Source organism: Mauremys reevesii, linkage group 6, assembly GCF_016161935.1.
Source record: "Mauremys reevesii isolate NIE-2019 linkage group 6, ASM1616193v1, whole genome shotgun sequence".
Classification (NCBI taxonomy): Eukaryota; Metazoa; Chordata; order Testudines; family Geoemydidae; genus Mauremys; species Mauremys reevesii.
In genome coordinates this window covers 34236646-34259374 of record NC_052628.1, presented here as the reverse complement: position 1 = coordinate 34259374, position 22729 = coordinate 34236646, and the positions used below count along the sequence as shown (strand labels likewise).

The following is a 22729-nucleotide window of genomic DNA, read 5'->3' as shown; positions in this document are numbered from 1 at the left end:
AACATTAAAAAGTCAAACAATTAGGTTTTTAGAAGTACAACCCAAGAAAAGTTATATTTTAAACCAATTAACTATGAACTCAATATCAGAGCATTAGTTTTATCCATATATTTAAGTTACTTAAGTTTATATCAGTCATGAATAGGGCCCTACCAAATTCACGTCCTTGAAAAACGCATCACAAACAGTGAAATCTGGTCTTTTGTGTGCTTTTACCATATAGTAAACAGATTTCACAGGGGAGACCAGCTTTTTTCAAATTGGGGGTCCTGACCCAAAAAGGAGTGGCAGGGGATCGCAAAGTTATTTTAGGGGGGGTTGTGGTATTTCCACCCTTACTGCTGCGCTGCCTTCAAAGCTCTGAAGGCAGCACCCCGCCAGTAGCAGTGAGGAAGTAAGGATGGCAATACCATACCATGCCACCCTTACGTCTGAACTGCTGCTGCAGTGCCTCTGCCTTCAAAGATGGGTTCCCGGTCAGCAGCCGCCACTCTCCAGCTGCCCAGCTCTGTTTGAAGGCAGCACCACCACCAGCACAGAGGTAAGGTAACAATACTGCAACCTACCCCCTACAATAACCTTGCAACCTCCCTCCTCCCACACACAACTCGTTTTTGGATCCGGATCTCTACAATTACACCACCATGAAATTTCAGATTTAAATAAATGAAATCATGAAATTTATTATTTTTAAAATCTTATGACTGTGACATTGACCAAAATGGACCATGAATTTGGCAGGGACATGAATTCAGGAAAAGATGCTCAACAGCCACCACAAGCATCGATATAAAGTACATACCTATGCTCTGCCTCAAGTGAACTTGAAAGGACATCTGTCTGAGGGAAAGTTGAAGACCGAATGATCTGTTGAGAAATCACTGAAGCATTTCCATTCTCCTGAGGAATTTCATTTTCAAAGTTTCTGTTTATGTCCCTCTCATGATGAGAATTGTTGCTGTTATGCAAATTAAATGAGTCATCCTGTTAAAAAAGTGCATTAAATATACATTATATACAATCCAAAGGAGACATTATCCACAAAGTACTACTCTGACAAACTGCCATTTTTCTGGGATTGTGTACCATTTGAAATTAGCTTTAAATGGCGAAACTCACCATCAATTCACAAAATATCTTTGTTCATACTTCTAAATATATTTAAAATTAGAGGTAGTGGATTGCCTGCAGCAGTGGAAAAGGGAAGTTAGTTACCTTATTGTAACTACACTTTGAGATGTGTGGTGCCTGTCTGGATTCCACAATGGGTAGGTATGCAATCCACAAACCTGAGACTGAACATTTCTTGCAATCAGGGTCCGTTGGTTGATGCCTGTGACTCAGCTCGCCTCCTGTTCCACATGATATGGATTGACTGCATATCCAGTTCCTTCTCTACCATGAATCTCATGATCCAACACAGAGGGGAAGGGATGGGGACAGGGACCACAGCTCTTGAAGAACGCATTACAATAAAGGTAAATAACTTCCCTTTCTTCAAGTGCTGGTCCCTATGTGTATTCCACTGTGGGTAACTGACAAACAGTACTCAGACGAGGAGGGTGTGAGAATGCTAGTATAGCTGCATGTGGAACTGCTGTGCTAAATTATGCATGTCTCGTGAATGTATGGATGAAACTACACACAGCTGCCCAGCAAATATCAAGCAGGAACACCTCTTGAAGTGATGCTACTGAGGCTGCCTGTTGCCTTGTACAGCAGTAGTCCCCAAACTTTCTCAGTTGCATCCCCCTTACCCGGTCTGCGTCTGTACCATCAGAGTAGGTGTCAATGGTAGTTCCTTATGGGGCTCTGATGGTATTGCTGGTAAACAAGTCGCCAACCTGATAGTTTTTGACAGTACCAGCAGTTCCCAGTACTTTGAGTCCCAGTGTCGTTTTAATTGGTACTACAGTTGGTGCTGTAGTTGGTGCAGAGGCTGGTACCGAAGGACCCTTGCCCCTATGCGCCTTCTGATCTGCCCATAAGGCTTGGGGAGAAGAGGCGGTCGTAGATTCTTGTGGCTTGGGCACACTTGGCCACAACTTGGAAAGGGCTGGGGATGGATCTCCCCTCCTAGAACAGGGATGGAGAAACTTTCTGGCCTGAGGGCCACATCGGGTTTCCAAAATTGTATGGAGGGCCGGTTAGCAGAGGATGCACCTCCCCAAACAGCCAGGCGTGGCCCGGCCCTGCCCCCTATCCGACCTCTCCTGCTTCTCGCCCCCCCGACAGTCTATGACAGCTCCCAGAACCCCAGCCCGACTGCCCCCCGACACCCATCCAACCCCTCCTCTCATTCCTGACTGCCCAGGACCCCTGCCCCATCCAACCACCCCTAATCCCTGACTGCTCCCGGGACCCCTGCCCCTGACTGCCCCCCACCGCCCCATCTAATCCCTCCTCTCATTCCTGACTCCCCCCCCCAACCCTCTGCCCGACTGTCCCCCGCTGCCCCATACAACCCCCCACCTTCCTGACTGCCCCCTGGGCAACCCTGCCGCCATTTAACACCTGCTTCCTGCCCTCTGATTGCCCCAACACCTATCCACACCCCCGCCGCCTGACCACCCCCCCCAAACTACCCTGCCCCCACTCCCTGACCCCTTACCGCACTGCCTGGAGCACCAGTGGCTGGCGGCACTACAGCCGCGCTGCCCAGAGCGCCAGGACAGGCAGCCACTCCACCACACAGCACAGAACACCGGGTCAGGCCCCGGCTCTGCAGCTGCGCTGCTCCAGGTACTTGCAGCCCCGCCGCCCAGAGCACTGCGTAGGCAGTGGAACGAACTGAGGCCGCGGGGGAGGGGGAACAGCAGGGGAAGGGCCAGGGGCAAGCCTCCCGGGCCAGAAGCTCAGAGGCCGGGCAGGAGGGTCCCACAGGCCAGATGTGGCCCGCGAGCCATAGTTCATCCAACTCTGTCCTAGAAGGTCTAAGAGGGGGATCTGCTTTTAAAGTTTGAGAGTGCGCTCTTTATTCTCATGACAGGGCCCACACAAAGGTCTTTTCCTCTGACCCTTTCTGCTCTGGAGTCAGACAGTACTAGGCAGCATGCTCCCCAATGACTCTGGCCAAAGAACAGTGGGTCTCCCTTGCACAAGTCTGACTGGGGCCTCGTTGCATGCTCCACAATGTGCTTCTGAAACTGAAGTTCTTGTGCCTGCCACATTCAGCTGGGAAAAAAGCAGCTGGTACTGCGCTCAGTAGAGATATGAGCTTCTCCAAGGTAGAAGCAGTCTGGTGGTTGTCGCTGACCCAAAGTGAGTCACAGCAGGAGATGCAGTTTTTGAAGCTCGGTATTCTGGACATAATTTAAATCACATGCCGGGAGACAGACGGTTCCCTGGGGTGGGGATTCTAACTAAGTAACCAGGGAACGATCAGAAAACTAAAAAAACAAATATAACTGAATATTTATAGGAAGATGACAAAGGATCAGCTCCAGACAATAGACTCTGGTCACGTGGCAGTAAGAAGGAACTAGAGAGACAGTCCATCCACCATGCCCCTTATGACTTCTGTGGGACACAAGGAGAGCAGGGGTGCAGGCACAGCCCAACAGACACTGCTTGCAAGAATTTTCCGGTTTAGGCACATGGAGCTTATGTATACTCACAGTGGAATACAAATATGGATCAGCACTCAAAGTAGTACCTAGAGTTCAGCCACAGATCAGGTACCGCGGGAGGCAACAACAATGCAAGCTCCCCTTCCTCTCCACTCTGCCAGTGTCTTTCAAACCTGCCCTGGATGAATCATTTCTATAGGTAAGGGAGGGTAACTCAGAACCCATGTTTATTCAGTCTTCAATCTCTGTTGAAACTACCAACAAAAACTGCTTATGCTTGAGATATGGCCAAATATCAGTTGGGAACTATTTGAAACAACAGCATCCCAAATTTAACCCTTTATGGGACATATTATACTGGGGCTTAAACACCAAACCAAGACTCCCCCTACCAAAGCTGTCTGTCACAAGAGTGGAAAAGCCTGATTTAATTACTCCAGTTTTGAAGTACTGTATAAATTTACAGGTGCTGTGATTTTTTTAATTAAAAGGCAAACATCAGAACAGGGCAGCTTTCCCTCTTTCCTTCACCAACAATCTCCAAATCAGTCTCTCAGAGGAGATCTGCAGCAATCAAACAGGCATGTCTGGCCTCATCCACCTCAAATCTCAGTGGCCAAACCCACTCCCACTTCTATCCTGAAGACTTCTCCACTTCCTAACCAACATATTGGAACCCACGAGCTCAGGCACAAAGCAAAACACCAGCCTCAGAAATGGCATTGCTTCCTTTTGCCTGAACCATAATCCAGTACCGGCCTAGAAGAAGTCTTTCCCCTGCTGCTTATCAGGAGAGTATGCAGGCCACGTTCTTCCCCACCTGTCTCTGCTACTCAGTAACTTTTAAGCCACTTCTCTGAGCCCATACGAACAGTCCCTTTTGCAACCAATTTACCAGACTCCTTAATCAGTGGGATTGGGTGACGGAGCATGGATCGCTCTATGATAACCTGTTTGTTTCATTCTCTTTGGGGCACCTGGCATTGGCCACTGTCAGAGGACAGGATACTGGGCTTGATGGACCTTTGGTCTGACCCAGTATGGCCGTTCTTATGTTCTTATGACAGTGGTTCAATACCTGAGCAGATAGGGACATTAAAAGATCATTCATCTTTCCCTAATATTAAATAGGCCTGGGATCCTGACCTCATTACTGTTTTACACTTTATATTTCTAGAAATTCTGTCATGGCAAGTTATTTTTTGCAGTCGTAAGCGTTCAGGGAAAGTGCAACAGTCTTGTTACAACCAAATAAAACAATGTGTGGTTTGAGATGTATTACAACTATATCTGCAACAGTTGGTGAACCGAAGTACCTTCTCTTCCCCAACATGATTCTCATCTTCATGTTCCTCTTCAACTCTATCCTGTTTCAATGCCTTTAAGAATTCACTCTTCTTATCAGTGCGCATTCTTGTCAATTTTGTTAATCGAGGCTGATTAAGTTTGTCAACAGGGGATGAAGAATTTGACCGATTACACTAATGCAGGGGGGGGGAAAAAGTAAGAACACTGAAAAATTGGCAAGTTAAAGACAAATTTACTGGATAGGACACAAGACAAAAGTTCCTTTTACTGATCAAGAATTAAAAATTTAGACCTACTATAGTTTCACCTGCATCCAGAGTCCAGAACTGACTTAGTATGCTTACATAATAAAGAGGGGAGTTTATTCAAATTCCCCACTACCCATGGGTAGTGGATGTATTCTGTGTGCACCCACTGAAAAGTCAGATTTGGAAGGTATTCGAATATTGCCTCAAAGGCGGTACTTCTGGAATTGTATCACACCATCAGCAATTTTTATATTCAACATTCTCAGACTTAACATCTTCTAAACCATCCACCTCTCCCCTTCCAAACCCACAAAACAGGTTGGCAGGTATTGCCAATGCTTGAGGTATACAACACTGGTAAAGTTTAAATATTAAATATGTAAATACTTATCTCAGATTAAATCTTTTACTGGCCTAACTTCTGCTTGCGAGAGAGACAAGTTTTAAAGCTTAAACAGAGCTCTTCTTCAGGTCTGAAGACAGTCCGGACAAATCTGACACAAAGCTCTGTGTAAACTCAAAAGCTTGTCTCTCACCACCAGAAGTTGGTCCAGTAAAAGATATGACCTCACCCACCTTGCCTTTAATACCCTGGGACCAAAATGGCTACAACACTGCATAGAATAGTCTTCACTTACAGTATATAGCAGGTTACTCAGATTAATACCTCGAAATTTTAAAGGGATCTGATGCAAAAAAAAAAAGCCACTATACCTCTTTCACGGAATTCTGTGATACACTAAAAGCCTTGGCAGCTGATTTGAAAGCATTAAAGTTGCCAATACCATATGAAGACTCATGAGGGAATGGAGTCCCAAGTTTATTCTCTTTTGTTTGGCTTTTCCACTGTGCAGGCTAAACGAAAAATGAAACCATCATCAACTAACATCTGCTTATTCAGAAAAAGTAACATGAATAAAAACACACACGGTCATTCTATAAGACAGTACAAAAACTATTTTCTTGTTGAAAAAGAACAGTTACTTACCTTTTCGTAAGTGTTGTTCTTTGAGATGCGTTGTTCACGTCCATTCCACATTAGGTGTGCATGCGCTGCATGCACGAGCATGAGAAACTTTTCCCCTTAACAGCTCCCGGCAGGGCCCCCACCAGAGTGGGGCCACTGCGCCGTGCATATATACCCCCGCTGACCCAACCCCCTCCAGTTCCTTCTTGCTCTGACTCCGACAGAGGAGTAGAAGGGTGGGTGGCGAAATGGACGTGAACACATCTCGAAGAACAACAGTTACGAAAAGGTAAGTAACCGTTCTCTCTTCAAGTGCTTGTTCACATCCATTCCACATTAGGTGACTCACAAGCTTACCTTTGGAGAAGGGTAGGAGTCATGAAACAATCGATCGGAGGACCACCCTGCCAAATGCTGCGCCCTCCCACGTCTGCTGGTTGACCGCATAGTGAGTCATAAAGATGTGCACCGATGACCAGGTGGCCGCCCTGCTGATCTCCTAGATCGGGACCTGTGCCAGGAAGGCCGCGGAAACTGCCTGTGCTCTGGTCGAGTGGGCCGTGACCGCTGGAGCTGGACACCAGCGAGGTCATAACACGCCCGAATGCAGTCCGTAATCCACGACGAGATTCGCTGCGCCGACACCGGAAGACCTCGCATCCTCTCAGCTACAGCCACGAACAGCTGTGTGGATTTACAAAAGGGCTTGGTGTGCTCCAAATAGAATGTTCGCTAGGCGTTGGCAACTAGGGTGTGCAGGCTGCGGTGACTCAGGTCCGCATGGGGTTTGGGAAAAAACAGTGGCAGACAAATGTCTTGGCCCAGATGGAATTGTGAGACCACCTTTGGGAGGAACTTAGGGTATGGGCAGAGCTGCACCTTGTCTTTGTGAAATACAGTGTATGGTGGCTCCGAGGTGAGAGCCCTCAGCTGAGATACCTTTCTGGCCGAGGTGATGGCCACCAGGAATGCCACTTTCCAGGAAAGTTGGAGAAGGGAGCAGGTAGTCAGGGGCTTGAATGGGGGGCCCATGAGCTTAGAAAGGACTAAGTTGAGATTCCATGGAGGGACTGGGAGGCGTGAGTAAGGGAACACCCTTTCCAGACCTTTGAGGAAACACCTCACCATTGGGTGGGAGAAAACCGAGCTACTTGAAAACCCTGGGTGGAAGGCGGAGATAGCCGCCAGTTGCACCTTAATCAAGGACGGGGCCAGCCCTTGCTGCTTGAGGTGCAGTAGGTATTCTAGAATGGCTGGCACTGCACCTGTTGTGGCCTGCACCAGCACAAGAACCTCTTCCACTTGTCCAAGTAGGTCGCTCTGGTAGAGGGCTTCCTACTACCAAGAACCACCTGCTGCACTGGAAGGGAGCGCTGGCTCTCCAAAGCATTTAACGACATCGCTTCCATGCCGTCAGATACAGCGATTGCAGGTTGGGGTGGAGAAGCCGCCCTCCGTCCTGCGTAATGAGGTTCTGGTGTAGGGGTAGGGTTACCGGAGCCTCCACTGACAGCTCCAGGAGCATGGTGAACCAGTGCTGGTGGGTCCAGGCTGGGGCGATGAGAATGATCAACGCCCTGTCCCTGTGCACCTTAAGCAATACTTTGTGCACCAGGGGGATCGGGGGAAAGGCATATTTCAATTCCCTTGCCCACGGGATTGCAAATGCGTCAGCTATTGAGCCTGGGCTGCGACCCCGGAACAAGCAGAATTGCAAGCACTGGGCGTTGCTCCTGGTAGCGAACAGGTCCACCCAGGGAAACCCCCACTTTCGGAAGAGCGAAAGCACGACATCCACTCTGAGCATCCACTCGTGCATGCAGTAGGACCTGCTGAGGTGGTCCGCCAGCTCGTTTTGCTCCCCCGGGAGATTCACCGCCTTGAGGTGAATGGCGTGGGCTAAGCAGAAGTTCCAGAGAAGGAGAGCCTCATGGCAGAGCGGGGAGGAATGGGCTCCGCCCTGCTTTATGTAAAACATGGCGGTTGTGTTGTCTGTCAGAATGGTCACGCTGTGACCACTCAGAGTGACGTGAAAGGTCTGGCATGCTAAACAAACCACCCTGAACTCCTTCACGTTGATATGGAGCGATTGCTCCGCCCCTGACCACATGCCCTGAGTCCTGAGGTCCCCCAGGTGAGCCCCCCATCCGAGGCCTGGCGCATCTGTTACCAGCGTTAAGTCTAGCTGTTGTGCAAAGAGGATGCCTTCGCAAACCACAGTCTGGGACTGTCACCACATCAGGGAGTACAGCATGTCCCCCGGGGCTGTCACTATCAAGTCTAGGGGGTCCCTGCCTGGGCGGTTTACACGGGCAAGCCAAGCCTGCCGAGTCCCGAGTCTCAGTCTGGCATGCTTGGCCACATGTGTGCAAGGGCCACGGCTGTGCCATCAATCTGTGCCTGCGAGAGGTTGACTATCAGCTTCTTGCTGATCAGGAGCAGGACCGTTACCACTGCTCTCTGGACTGGGACCGGGACCAGTGCCTTCTGGGAGCCCTCGGTGAGTCCCGGCTCGTCTCCTCTCGGTGCCGGTCTCAGGGGGGTACCGGGGAGCGCCATGTGTCCTGCACTACTCCATGCATTGACTCGCCTCCGGTACCGAGACTTCCCTCTGAGTCAAGGGTAACTGGGAGTCCACAGACTCGGAGCTCGACCAAGACAGTGTCTTCAAAGGGCGCACCACTGCCGGCTTTCCCTTTGATGGCACCCTGGGTCCGAGTGCCGAAGGCTTCTCCCTGGCCGGGAGGGGGCTTGCTGCTGACAATCCGATGAGGTCTTTTGCAGCCTCAAAGGTGTCAGGCGTGGAGGGCTGATCTATTACGCCCTCGAACCCTTCATCTGCAGAGTTCACTTATGGCTGGACTCGGTTGGACTTGTGGCACCTGTGCCACCGGTGCTGAAGTCAGTGCAGTGTCCATCCCACTCTTCCTGGTACCTGAGGCATGATATTGCACCAGTCTCCTTTGCGGGGAGCGTCCGTGCCCCTCTTTTGGTTTTGCCTTGGGCTGCACCAGGGAGGATGAGCGGTGCCAGGGCCTACTTTGGCTTCTTGAGGCCGATGGCTTGTGGTGCTTGGCTGGTACCGGGTCTCTTGACGACTCCGGGGCACTCCGCACCGAGGAGGCTGGGGCTGGCGTCGGGCGTTCCAAGCCCAACGGCTGCAGCACGGCCTCCATCAACAACTGCTTTAAGCAAAAGTCTCTCTTTGTTCTCGGCTTAAAGGCCTTGCAAATCTTACACTTCTCTGGTGAGCTTCCCCCAGGCAACGTAGACAGGAGTCGTGGGGGTCACTAACCGGCATAGGCTTGCGGCACATGCGGCCTTAAATTCTTGGGCTTGCGGCATGCCCCACAGCCCAGGGCGGTGCTGGAATCCTCCAAGCACCTAATCTATTAAGTGTCCAACAACAATGAAATGTTAACTAACTGGTAACTGATAACAGCTATGCAACTCTTAAGGCTGAGAGCAAGAGGTTGTTCCAACGCCACCACAGATGGTAAGAAGGAACTGGAGGGGGGTCAGGCCAGCAGGGGCATATATACACAGCGCAGTGGCGCCACTCTGGCGGGGGCCCTGCCAGCCTGCCGGGAGCCGCTAAGGGAAAAAGTTTCCGACGCTCATGCACGTGGCGCGCGTACACCTAATGTGGAATGGATGTGAACAAGCACTTAAATCAAATGTAAACTATTCTTCATGAATTATTTGGCACTTATATCAGAACAAAGTATTGTTATCTAAAGAGACAAAATTAAATTCAAAAGCTGTGTGCAATATTTTGTATATCTAGCACTGCAATATTAAAGAAATCATTTTCAATAACTCAAAATATTTTTCACCTTCAAATAACCAACTCCATTACATACAAAGCATGTAAATTCCTGAAGTGAGGTAAGAATGAACCTAACAGAGGCATGGCTTCATTTAAAAAAAAAAAAAAAAAAAAAAAGACGAAAATGGCCCTGGTGTTCTATGTTTATTTTCAATTACTTCAATAACAAATAGGCTCAGTTTTTTTATTTTATTCTACTGCCAGCCCTGCAAATTCAGGTTGAGCTCTGAGAGTCAAGCTGCATTATTTCAGTCAAACCTTACCAAGAGTACTGCAGACCAAATTACGCCCTAAGTAATTCCTGTGCAGACCCTTTATCTTCACTCTTAACTCATTCAAGGCAATGCACATTAGAAGAAATAATCTGACCTACTCATCACACTGGTGGATTCTAAATTTAACCAGAACCACCCCGGGGAGTGTCTTTATGGACAAACTTGATTAAAGCCTGTACTGCATGCATGGGGGGCAAAGGAAAATGTTAGTACGTATTAAAGGACTGGATAGAAAAATACTGAAAATATATTCACATTACACAAATCAATTGTGTCCCTTCAACTTTCACCTGGAATACACTGTTCGGTTCTTATCATCCTACCTCAAAAAGATGTAGCAGAAATAGGAAGGGTCTAAATACAGTTCAGAAAAATGTTCAGTTACTGTTTAAGTATGGTTATACTTAAACATGGTAATGCTACATGAAGCAGTAGTACTCCCAGATATGAGACAAGTGCATCAAAAGTTTGCGCACATTTCACAGATGACGTATTCATATTTCCAACAGAGTTCAAACTTACCTTTGCAGGTGGAGTAGCAGGTTTAGGGACTAATCCTTTATAAACACTTGTACCAGTTCCATTCTTAACTGGCTGTGAATGAAGACCTCCTACTACAGGGAATCCAGATATTTGTAAATCTTTTGTACTACCCTTTTTAATGACCAGCATTCTTGGAGATCTAGATTTTGGATTCAGAGGATATTCTATATAGAAACAAAAGCAACATAAAATAAATCAGAGAATGAGCCTTCTCCCTAATGTTTCAGGATACAAAATGTTGGGTGGCAGTGTGGTCCAGGGCAAAGAGGCCAGGGAATCAGAAACTGATGAGTTCAATCTCAGATCTGCCAATAACTCATGTGGTGTGGGGCAAGTAAAACAACAGTTCTGACTCTCAGCTGCCATACCTACAATACCCTACTTACCTCACATTTTTTGTGAGAATTAAAACCTGTGAATTGTTATTTACATACACAATTATTAATGCTCTTGAGAAACAGTGCTAAATGTTTACAAACATTTTCTTCTTTTGGGTACATTACTTTGCTAATTCAAAACCAGAGACAGTGTTTGATTTTGGTAATTTGACATCTGAATGTTCATATGAAAGCTATATAGCTGCTGAGAGAAGACTTTTTCCTGCTTATTTTATCAACAACTGGTCAGGGCTAATTAGTCTTGCACTTACTCCTAAATGATGGCTCATAGCGTAAACTAGAGGAACAACTCTCCCACATGAACAGAAGAAATATGGCACCCTTGAGCTCTAGAGCAATAAGTGTCTCTCTCACTCATTTCCTGTTTCAAGTTTGTTATTTCACCTCAACATGCCTCAGTTGTGGAAAGTATAATAAAATGCACTATTTGCATTTACCATCTACTTTAGGGGTGAGACATTTTATTTGAAAGACAATACTTTTAAGGTCATTAACCACGTTTGCTTAGAGACATGGCATTTCTCTATAAAATGCAACTCAAATAAATGTACATAACTAAGACATTATCACACCAATTAAGTCTTTTGCACTGTGGCATTCTGCTAGATCTCTTTCATTAAAAGATATTGGATAGACTATTTTCAACTCTAAAGTCACTACTCCATTTCTATTAGAGAAGCTAATTTAGGGCTCATCTACATGGAGACGTTAGCACAGAATAATCAAGGGTATGAATTTAAAGCCCAACAGCTATTCCAAACTGGCTCCCTGATGATGCTAAATTGCAAACTGGCACTCTTAGTGCAGATTAAGTGTCCACATGGAAAGTTAGAGTCGCATCAGCAAAACCAGTTTATATGTAATACACTAGCAAAGGCTGTCTAAAAGTAAAATCACTATGCTGTTCCTTTTATTGTTGGTACGTGTTAGCAAATTAAGTATACTATTTGTTATACAGTAGTTGAATATTTTGTTCTTGTAGAATTTAATTTTATGTGAACTCATTCAGAGCATGGAATAAGCTCTTGTGCCGTATTTACAAAGTGAAATAAAATGGAACAAAAATTATATTCCATTTTGATCCAGACTTTAATATGTAATACATCTACATGAACTACAATATCTTCCAACTGTCTTACAAGTTAGTTTTCTCTTACTTTAAAGGCTATTCTTATTCCAATTTAAGATTTCCAAGTATACTTTAAGTTTGCAATTGTAAGGCTGTAATGAAGTATGAAATATGCTATTTCCCTCTAAAATCAATTAATGCACTGCAACAGCAAGTTATCATTGTAGTTTATGCTCGTGTGTTTGGCAAATTAAACTATTTCTTGCCTTTCTTGTGAAGATCAATCTGACTGTAGCCTAACACTCTGTAAAGCTCATTCTTCAAATCTAACTGAACTGTTTCCTGTTCCATTCATGCTAATAAGTTTGCAAGGATCTAGCAGTAGCTATAAAAGAGAGGGTGGCCAAACTGTGATTCAAAAGCCACGTGGCTCTTTTACCATTAAAGTGAGTCTCATGGAGCCCTCCTTCCTCCCCCGCCAGCCTCCCCCTAGACTGGAGGGGGAGGCTCAGGTACTTTGTCTTGCAGCGGGGTAGGGGCTTCTTCCCAGCCTGGGGGGGGGGGGGGGGGAGAGAAGAGGAGGAGGGAGTCATCTAGGGGATTCAGCAGGAGTTGGGCTACAGCCCTAAGCCCAACAGGCCCCTCCTGAGGGGCTGACGGATATGCTGAGCCCCGGTCCCCAGCAGGTGTGCCCCAGCTCTTGAACTTCTGATTGTCAGTATAAGAGCCCAGCTACTCAAAGCCTTTCCTTTCAGGCACCAGAGGCCTTTCCAACTTTCAGCAAGACAAGGGGAGAGGATGCACGCTTCCCCCGGGCAGTTGTCTTGTCTATCTCGTAGGCCTCCTGCCAGATCCCCACAGAAGAACTTCCCACAAAGTCTTACCTCTAACATCTTTCAAGACTGATCCAGAAACATTCTTTTATAAGATCTCCAGTTGGTAGTCACACTTGGTCAACTAACCCCTCTTCATCATGTGCCCTGCCTGGAGACCAAATCCTAGCAACCCTTTGACCAAAAGGTGCCTTGCAGATGTGCTGACCATGCCTGTGCTTACAAACCAATGTTCTGTTACTAAAATTTAGTTTACTTTTCCTTTATGAAAACCATGCTTATTGCCTATAATTATGTAAGGCCCAGAGTCCTTTTGACTTCAAATTACGTGTTTGTAACAAAAAAAACTAGTATTGTTCTATCAAAAAAACACCGCACACCTCTTTCCATGTTATTTAAAACCATCTCCAAACCTTTACTATATTTTCTATCCAAACAATCAAAAACACTTACCCCATACACCTGCTGCTAAAGATTTATTCTGGTTTGGTTCTCTCTCATATTCAGGATTCAGAGAGGGCTGAAAGGAAAGGATTTTTTAAATTATTGCTTAGTTGGTTCATATTTCAAGACTGATTATGAATGAAATTTAGTATTGGAAAATTGTATTAAAATTCATTTCAAATGTGAGATTCTTTGTCAAAGGAAATCAGTTCTTAAATAGACAGGACTGAGGACAGACCCAGTTTTGTTTCTGAAACAGACCAATACTTTAGCTGAATGTAAATTACTGTATTTTCCTCTGGTGCCTAACCCCAATCCAATATCATGTCCTTCATAATGGGCTTCTCACACACTGCAATCAATGCCATTTTGTGGACTGTCCAGAAAAAAAAAAAAAAAGGAGGAGAATGGTGTTGGTCATCCAGAAAAGAAAGGCTCAAATTCTCCTACATCCTGCAATTTCCAGGTTTCACAACTTCCAGCCTGGGTTTCTACATGGCAGAAAGGCTACTTATTCTACTTCCAGTTTCTGAAAAGAAAGTTGTGTAGAAAAGTAGTATATAGTACTTGCCATGGTAAAGTATTGTAGTGAAGGATTTGGAACAGACCTATATCCCAAAAACTATCATCTATAAACAAATTAAATGGAGTACTATACACAATAGTACAATTACAATAATAAAAGGAGGCAAGAATAGAAACAAGTTAATGGATAAACCACCAATGCCCTCTTACCTATGGAAAGGGTGATCTCTGTATAAGATGAGCTGTAACTGGTGAAATCTCATGAAGTAGCTTGCATAATAGACAAAATGGCACTTGAAGAAACAATCAAACCTTGTTTATTATAATTACAAGTAACTTACAAAATCCTCAGCCTCAAATTGCTTGGGTTCTTCCTTGTCTTCCTTTTTCCCAGTTTCACTGTCAGGTACATTATTTTCATGCAGTAGTCCTTGGCTTTTTCCAGAGTGGAAAGTGCTGGTACGAGAGCGGGAACCTCCACTATGGTATCCTCCCCCACGATGGTGTATGTTTTCTGTCCCATTCCTGCCTTGCGAACGCCAACCATTTTTCTCTTTTCTCCCAAAATGTCCTTAGATTTTTAAATTTAAAAAAATGTAATTACAAGCAGTTTTGAAAGAATTTCTACGTTGCAAAATTGATACAGAAAGTTAAAAATCACGAATGAACCAAATAACATTCTATGCTCATTCTGAATCTGATAGTATAGTGAGTTTCTTTTCACTCATACAGGCAGTAGAGTAGGATCTCTACCCTGTACTAAGGAGAAGAGCTCGGTTTCAGAGCAAGACAGAAAATAGATGGCCCCAAAGGAGCTTGGTCTGACAATTAAATATTGTCAGGCCCCTTTCCTGTTTGCTCATGTATATGTTGCTGTCACCAGCATACACTAGTTGGGTATTAATACTGCTCCTTTTCAAAGAGCAATACAGTGCAACCAGTGGCACACTACTCTAACCAACCCTAGGCCACCTACCTGCCCTGAAAGAATTGCTCTTGTACCACATACCCCTTGCACTGCTTCCATTCTCCATGCCCACACTGTCCTAGAGATTCAGCCTTCCAACGCTAAAGCATTCAGTGTTTGCATATTAAGAAAGGACAGAATGTCTACAGGTAAAATACTCCTGAGGAAATTCTTTGACAAAAAAATTAAAATTCTGAACACAATATTTTAAAATTCTGCAAATTTTATTTGTCAAATAAAGGTGGAGGCTCCAGCATGGCATTGGAGAGCACAGGCCACTGGCTACACAGAGATGGGAGATCACTGTGCAGCTCCCCTCTGGGACATGGACTCAGTGGTGAGGCTGCACCCAACTCTGACACAACACAAGGACTGGACCTGCCCCAGAAACACTCTAGGGCCCTGCCCCTCCATGCCAAGTGCACCAAGTGTGGGCAAGCAGGCTCAGCAAGACAGGATCCAGGTGTGGAGGGGCTTAGCGTGTGGAAGATCCAGGTGTGGGTTGATAGGGTTCTGTGTGGGGCAACCTGGGTGCGGGTGGCTCAGTGGGGGATTCAAGTATGGGTGGATCTGGATGCACAGGGGCTTGTTGGGGGTTCTAGGTGCAACAATAATGGGACTCTGCAGGAGGGTCCAGGTGAAAGTGGTTGGGGCTCTGCATGGAGGTTGGGGGGGGGATGGGGAGAAAGAGCTTGGCAGAGGGGTCTGGGAGTGGGGGGGGTCTCAGTGGGGGGGGTCCAGATGCTGGGGAAGTGGGGTGAGGATCCAGGGTCAGCTGGTTGGGGCTCGGTGGGGTAGGGATCCGGGTTGCTCATTGTGAAAGGTTCTGGGTGCGGGGGGATTGGGGCTCGGCAGGAGGGGGTCTGGATGCAAGGGGGTTGGCAGCTCCCTCCCCCTGCAGCTGAGGAACAATGGGTGCAGGAAGCACCGGGGGGGGGGGGGGTTGCAGAGTTTCCTACAGCCGGGGGAGAAACCTGGGGGTGGGTCTGACATGGCCCCTGATGCCATGCTGGGGAAGAGGAAGTCCCAGCCCAGCCAGGACTAGCAGGTGAGCCTGGTGCAGGGTAGGAGCCACCAGCTAGGTCTTCCCCAGTCCCACCCCCTGCCCCACAGTGATTTACCTCTCTGACAGCTGCCCTGGGCACCCAAAGCATACTGCTGGGTAGGGTCACATGACCACTCTTGTGGCTTCCCTTCACTTCCATGTCAAAGTCAAATCTGAGGGGGACAAATGCTGCACATGTGCAATGGCGCAGAATTCCCCCAGTAGTAAAAGACATTAAAGCGCTACAAAAAAGCTTACACACAGCACTGACTGAGATGTTATTTAGAAACAAAATTATACCTCCATTAGGACGTCCAATACTAGGATCAAACCCATCTGAAGAGTTGTGTCGTCTGCGGTTTGCTTCATAACGATTCTCTGTCCATGATAAATTTTCAGAATGCTTTTCAAAATTCAGTGATGACTGGAAATGAGCACAAAGAGTATATTAATGAACATAAGAACAGCCATACTGGGTCCGACCAAAGGTCCATCTAGCCCAGCAGCCTGTCTTCCAACAGTGGCCAATGCCAGGTGCTTCAGAGGGAACAAACAGAACAGCTAATCATCAAATGATTCATCCCCTCTTGCCCATTCCCAGCTTTTGGCAAACAAAGGCTAGAGACACCATCCCTGCCCATCCTGGCTAATAGCCATTAATGGGCCTATTGAACTTATCCAGTTCCTTTTTGAACCCTGGAGTACTTGTGGCACCTTATCCCTGGTCTACACTACGTGTTTAAGGTCGAATTTAGCAGTGTTAGATCGATTTAACCCTGCACCCGTCCACACGACATAGAGCCCTTTAAGTCGACAAAAATGGCTTAAAATCTATTTCTGTACTCCTCCCTGACGAGGGGATTAGCGCTGAAATTGACATCGCCAGGTTGAATTTGGTGTAGTGTGGATGCAATTCGATGGTACTGACCTCCAGGAGCTATCCCAGAGTTCTCCATTGTGACCACTCTGGACAGCACTTTGATCTCAGATGCACTAGCCAGGTACACAGGAAAAGCCCCTGGAACTTTTGAATTTAATTTCCTGTTTGGCCACCGTGGCAAACTCAGCAGCACTGGTGACCATGCTGTCCCTCCAGAATGTTTCTATGCTCCCCCTATCATCTCCATCCCTGAGGTTATCACAGATTAGAAGGCGAAAAAACCGCACTCGCGATGACATGTTTTCTGAGCTCATGCAGTCCTCCCACACTGATAGGGTACAGCATAATGCATGGAGGCATTCAGTGGCAGAGGCCAGGAAAGAAGTTCTGTGTTTGCTTAACGGCAAAAGTATCATGCCTCGCTAGCGATCCTGCCCGAGCCAGGTTGCTGTGTCACATGCACTCCGCGCTGTGTCAGCCTTGGCAGGGGCATGACCGCTTTGTGAGTGGGAAGGCCATAGATATAGACATTGCATTAGGTAGCTTCTGTAGCTAGAGAAAACATTCCTGTGCGTTCAGCAAAGTCTGTGGCAAAAAAAAAAAGAGAAGCCCCATAGTGTAGTGGTTATGTTCACCTCACACACGAAACATCCCCGGTTCGAAACCGGGAGGAAACAGGTCACTGTTCCTTTTTCTGACTCCCCTCCTGCATTTTTAGTCTTAGAACAGACCGTGCTGTGAAATTTTACTTTGAATTACATCAATTATGAGTTAAATAATATAAAAGCTCTCTCTAAAGAGTCCCGGGTTCCTTACCCTTTCAGCTGCTCTGAAAAATTAACATTTTTGTTAGGGGTGGGGGGAAATTTTCATGAAGCCTTTTATAGGGACTAAATGCTATATAGGACTCTGAAATAATCTTAACGTGTCCCATAGAGTGCAATTCTTCATTCTGGATTTCTCATTCCACAAGTTGAATGGCTCCTTACTACTGTCCAGGCTTCACGAGCCATGGGCGCAAGGGACAGGCTGGGGTAGGTGCGACCGCGTGGTGCTGCCGGCTGGGAGAGCAGCCTGAGGCAGAAGCCTCCAGCTCGCATGATATTCCAGGCACGACTGAATCTCCATGAGACGAAACGTAAAAAAGAGAATGACCTGGAATCACTCCCATTCGGTGCTCTAAGAGAAGGATAGCCATGTCTGTCCAAGCACCCCTGATCAACCTCACCGAGGTCTGCCAGCTGAGTGGGGCTGAGCGGGACCCTGGCTGGCAGGAGCCGGCGGACGGAGCCCCAGACTGGAACCCCAGGCAGGCAGTGGGCTGAGTGGGTCCGGCGGACTAGACCCCGGAAAAAAGGTGAGAAACGGTTGTCTGCCGTTGCTTTCACAAAAGTAGGGGGGCCTGACTACATGTACCCAAAACCACCCGCGACAAAGTTTTTGCCCCATCAGGGATTGGGAGCTTAACCCAGAATTCAAGTGGGCAGCGGAGACTGCAGGAACTGTGGGATAGCTACCCACAGTGCACCACTCTGTAAGTTGATGCTAGCCACGGTAGTGAGGACGCACTCCATCTACTGTGGAGATACACAATAGACTGTATAAAATCGAATTCTAAAATTCTATAAAATCAACCTAATTTTGTAGTGTAGACATAACCTTAGAGACTAACATTATTTGGGCATAAGCTTTCGTGGGCTAAAACCCACTTCATCTGATGCCCTGTTATAGTCTAGGACTTCACAACATCCTCTGGCAATGAGTTCCACAGGTTGACTCAGCATTGTGTGAAAATATACTTTTTGTTTGTTTTAAATCTGCTGCCTATTAATTTAATTTGGTGAGCCCTAGTTCTTGTGTTATGAGGCATAAATAACACTTCCTTATTTACTTTCTCTACACCAGTCATGATTTTATAGACCTTGATCATATCCCCGCCCTAATCATCTCTCTTCCAAGCTGAAGAGTCCCAGTCTTATTAATCTCACCTCATATGGAAGCGATTCCATACCTCTAATCATTTTTGTTGCCCTTTTCCAATTCCAATATCTGTCTTTGAGATAGGGTGACCACATCTGCATGTAGTATTCAAGATGTGGGCATACCATGCATTTATAGAGGCAATATGATATTTTCTATCTTATTATCTATCCCTTTCTTAATGATTCCCAACATTGTGTTAGTTCTGAATGCCGCTGCACATGGAGTGTATGTTTTCAAAAAACTAACCACAATGACTTCAAGATCTCTTTCTGAGTGATAACAATTAATTCAGACCCCATCATTTTATATATATAGTTGGGATTATGTTTTCTAGTGTGAATTACTTTGCATTTATCAATATTGAATTTCACCCAATTTTGTGAGAAACAAAAACAGAACAGTCTATTAGGATCCAATAAAACAAGCACTTTTGGTTATGACAAGCAAAAAAAACAAAAAAAAACAAATTTATGGGAAAGTTGACAACAGGAAGTTTCTTTAACCTCTCTCTCAATTCACCATAGGCTATGTATTGTGGCAGATCCCAGATAAACTAGAAGAGAGAAGGAGCAAAGATTTTTGATTCCAGTAAAGAGCACTGCTAAACTGCTTTAAATTGAAAGTATTCAAGCAAGCCAAACCAATGCTTTTACTAACACTCATGTGACAGATATGGCAATTTTCTCGAATATACTTGGGAAATCTTACTGAATTAAGTTTAAGTATCTTTGGGGCACATTGTATTAAATGACAGGTTTCAGAGTAGCAGCTGTGTTAGTCTGTACCCGCAAAAAGAACAGGAGTACTTGTGGCACCTTAGAGACTAACAAATTTATTTGAGCATAAGCTTTCGTGGGCTACAGCCCACTTCTTCAGATGCTGTAGCCCACGAGAGCTTATACTCAAATAAATTTGTTAGTCTCTAAGGTGCCACAAGTACTCCTGTATTAAATGAATGATTTATGTATTATTGTGGGCCGGGATTGTATGTAATCTCTCAAGGGGGGAGATGTAACAGATGTGAGACCTGGAGGTTCAAAAGGACTGTACTGAACAATGGACTTTTGGATTAAAAAGTGTTAAGTGGTTTTCCTGGTGAATATCTAGGGGGAGGTGAATGCAAATTCTTCATGTCTGATTATGCAAGAACCTAGCCTATGCAAGATATGCCCTGAGGCGGGGCCCATTGTCTGCTAATCACCTGCTACATGAGGCCCAGATCAAACTCCCAAACTGTATAAAGGAAAGACTGAACTATTCATGGCTGTTCTGAGTCTGAGACAGCTATGGACTTGTAAGCATGGGGGAAACCCAGTGGTGCATTTTGGAAGACTAACACCTACCCGAGCCCAAGGTTGGAATTCGGGGTGATCTCTGGTAAGCTTTTTAGCATGTGCATAGGTTCTTTCCTATGTTTTCTCTGTAATGCTTTCACCTTAAGAATAAATGTGCTTACTCAGGAAGAGCTGTGTGGTAACGTGAGACTGCTGGCAATTACGCTGTTCGTAGTCTTCGGAGAGAAAGTAAAGCACAGACATTGGCCTGTTTAGGCAGTCTGGCTTGCTGAGGATATCACAGCTTAGTCAAGGAATTGAGCAGCCAGGAAAAACCTTGGTCAAGAGGGAGAGACAAGCGGATCTGTGCCCAAGAGAGAACAGCTGCAGCCAAAACCCTAGAAGTGGGCTCCCTTGGTTGACCACAGAGGGGGAATACAGGTACCATTGGCCAGACCTGAGACAGCTCATTCCTCAACAGAATGAGTAGGAGTACGCATTACATCATTTATCTTTGCTACTACTTCTACATAGCTATGCTGCTGCTTTGACTGGCTGATTTAACATGACAGCATTTTGCTAACATGGCCTCCTAAAAATAAAGGACATTTTTTTAAGAATTAAGTATTCAGAAACATCAAAAAAAAATTTATTTTCCCCTTGACATTTTCAGTGGTTCAATCCATTGTCTGTGGACCTAAAACTTCTTATGCATCTAACAGAATGCAACCACAGTGTTAGGGGGTGGGCAGGTACACACTTTTTGCAATAAAAAAAAGTAAGTAAAAAGAGAAGTTTTCATATACCACAGATACTTGGAAAGTCAGGTTAAGGAACATGTGTACATTTTTAAAACACGTTATGGGAGCAGCACAAAACCCACTAAATGATTATGATAGGTTTGCCATGCATTGTTAATGCCATGTTTTAGAAGTTTAGCACCTACACAGACTGCACAGAAAAATTGTAGGTTTTTAATTTTGCTCATTCATTTTTACAAGACATTAATTTCTGATAAAACTATAATAAGTGGCAGCGTGACATCTCAGGGGCGTAAAGAAGTGTCAGTGAGGAAATTTCAAAGTTATTTTTATTTCGTGCTAGACACTAAGAGTGAGACACTGAAAGCTGTAGCACTGTTTTTAAAATAAATGTTTATGGCAGTCTAATGTGTTAAAGTGAAATAGACAAAACATCCAACACAGAGGAGGCAGTTAAATTACTTTTTAGAACTTCATATAAAATGCAACCCATTAAAGGGTGCCTGAACAAGGTTGCCATGTCTCTTTATACCACCACAGGCACTTATTTCTTCATGCAAGGTGTTATACAAGAGAACGCTGGCAGAATTTTTCTACAAATTCCAGCTAGTATAGGAAAGGTGAAACTATCCTCCCTCCCCTCCTGGGAGGAAAAAAGAGTGGGGAAAAAAGGAGGGTGGAGCCACTGGTTTGTTATTGGAAGGTGGAAAGGATCAGTTCCACTAAGACTCCACTTCCTCATTTGAGGGGAGACAATCTGATTAGCTAAATTCCCTCTAAGCAAGGGGTTCTCAAACTGGGGGTCGGGACTCCTCAGGGGGTCACAAGGTTCTTACATGGGGGGGTCGCGAGCTGTTGTAGGGATAGTAAAGAAGGTTTATATTAAACATGGTTTATATGAGAAATGATTTATTGTTAATTGATACTTTATAACTTAAGGTTTATGTTAGAAGTAAATTTGTGATTCCCAACATTTAGCCTCTAACCTGCAAGCCACCAGCTATGTCTGTGTGAAGCCTGCTCAAAGAGATACTTGGTATAAAACTTGTTAAGCTCAAAGAAATACTTTGTATAAAACTTGCTAAACATTAATTAACTCTAAGTAAGCCAAAACAGTAGCTGTTATATTGTATAAATAGAGACCCCCACTCTCTAAGTTTTCATCTCACTTTATCTTTGATTGTTAAAAGACAGGGAGTCTCACATAAATTGGTAACACCCCAAAAGGTAAAGAGACAGTGAAATAGATGTGATTAAGATAAAGAATGAGTGCCTAGTTTAAATAATGAATGAATGATTAGGGAGTTACCAGCCTGAAGAATTCAGTGTAGGCTGAAGAAGGTGTCAAGTGGGATCAACCAGATGACCCCCACCACCTCAAAGGAAGGAAAAACAAGCATCTGACAACATGGAGCCAGCCACCTGCTGATTGATTTAGCAACAGCAAAATGAAGCAACTCTCATGAACTGACATAGGAATAAATTCCTATAAAACTGGACTCTAAAGACTGAGGACTTTGAGTCTATGGTTCTGCTGCCAGCCTCCAGGAGCATCAGGTGCATCTGACACAGACTCAGCTCCATCCTCATGACCAAGGTACCTGGCCAGTAACTTGGCATGAGCAACATCTAGGCTGGTAACTATAACATCTATACAGAACCTGAATGAATGATTGTGTGAATCAATATGTGTGTGTGTGTATAAGGAATAAGTAGTGATAGAAATAAGTAAAACAACGTTGTTTGCTTTTGTCTTTTGCTGTCTTTTGTTTTGTTATGGTATTTACAATAAATGTGGCATCTTTGCCTTA

At 45.3% G+C, this 22729-nt stretch overlaps 1 protein-coding gene across 4 annotated transcripts in view; it reads right to left on the bottom strand.

Annotated features, from left to right (window-relative positions):
- The window catches only part of GPBP1 (GC-rich promoter binding protein 1), a 61300-nt gene that overhangs the window by 3348 nt on the left and 35223 nt on the right, over positions 1–22729 (bottom strand). For all 4 annotated transcript variants that reach the window (XM_039543796.1, XM_039543798.1, XM_039543797.1 and 1 more), the window contains 7 exons: positions 16321–16444; positions 14350–14579; positions 13493–13559; positions 10719–10903; positions 5840–5980; positions 4886–5050; positions 803–984 (listed from right to left, as the gene is read on the bottom strand). In XM_039543796.1, coding sequence (XP_039399730.1) covers positions 803–984; positions 4886–5050; positions 5840–5980; positions 10719–10903; positions 13493–13559; positions 14350–14579; positions 16321–16444 — 1094 coding nt within the window. The remainder of the gene's footprint in view (positions 1–802; positions 985–4885; positions 5051–5839; positions 5981–10718; positions 10904–13492; positions 13560–14349; positions 14580–16320; positions 16445–22729) is intronic.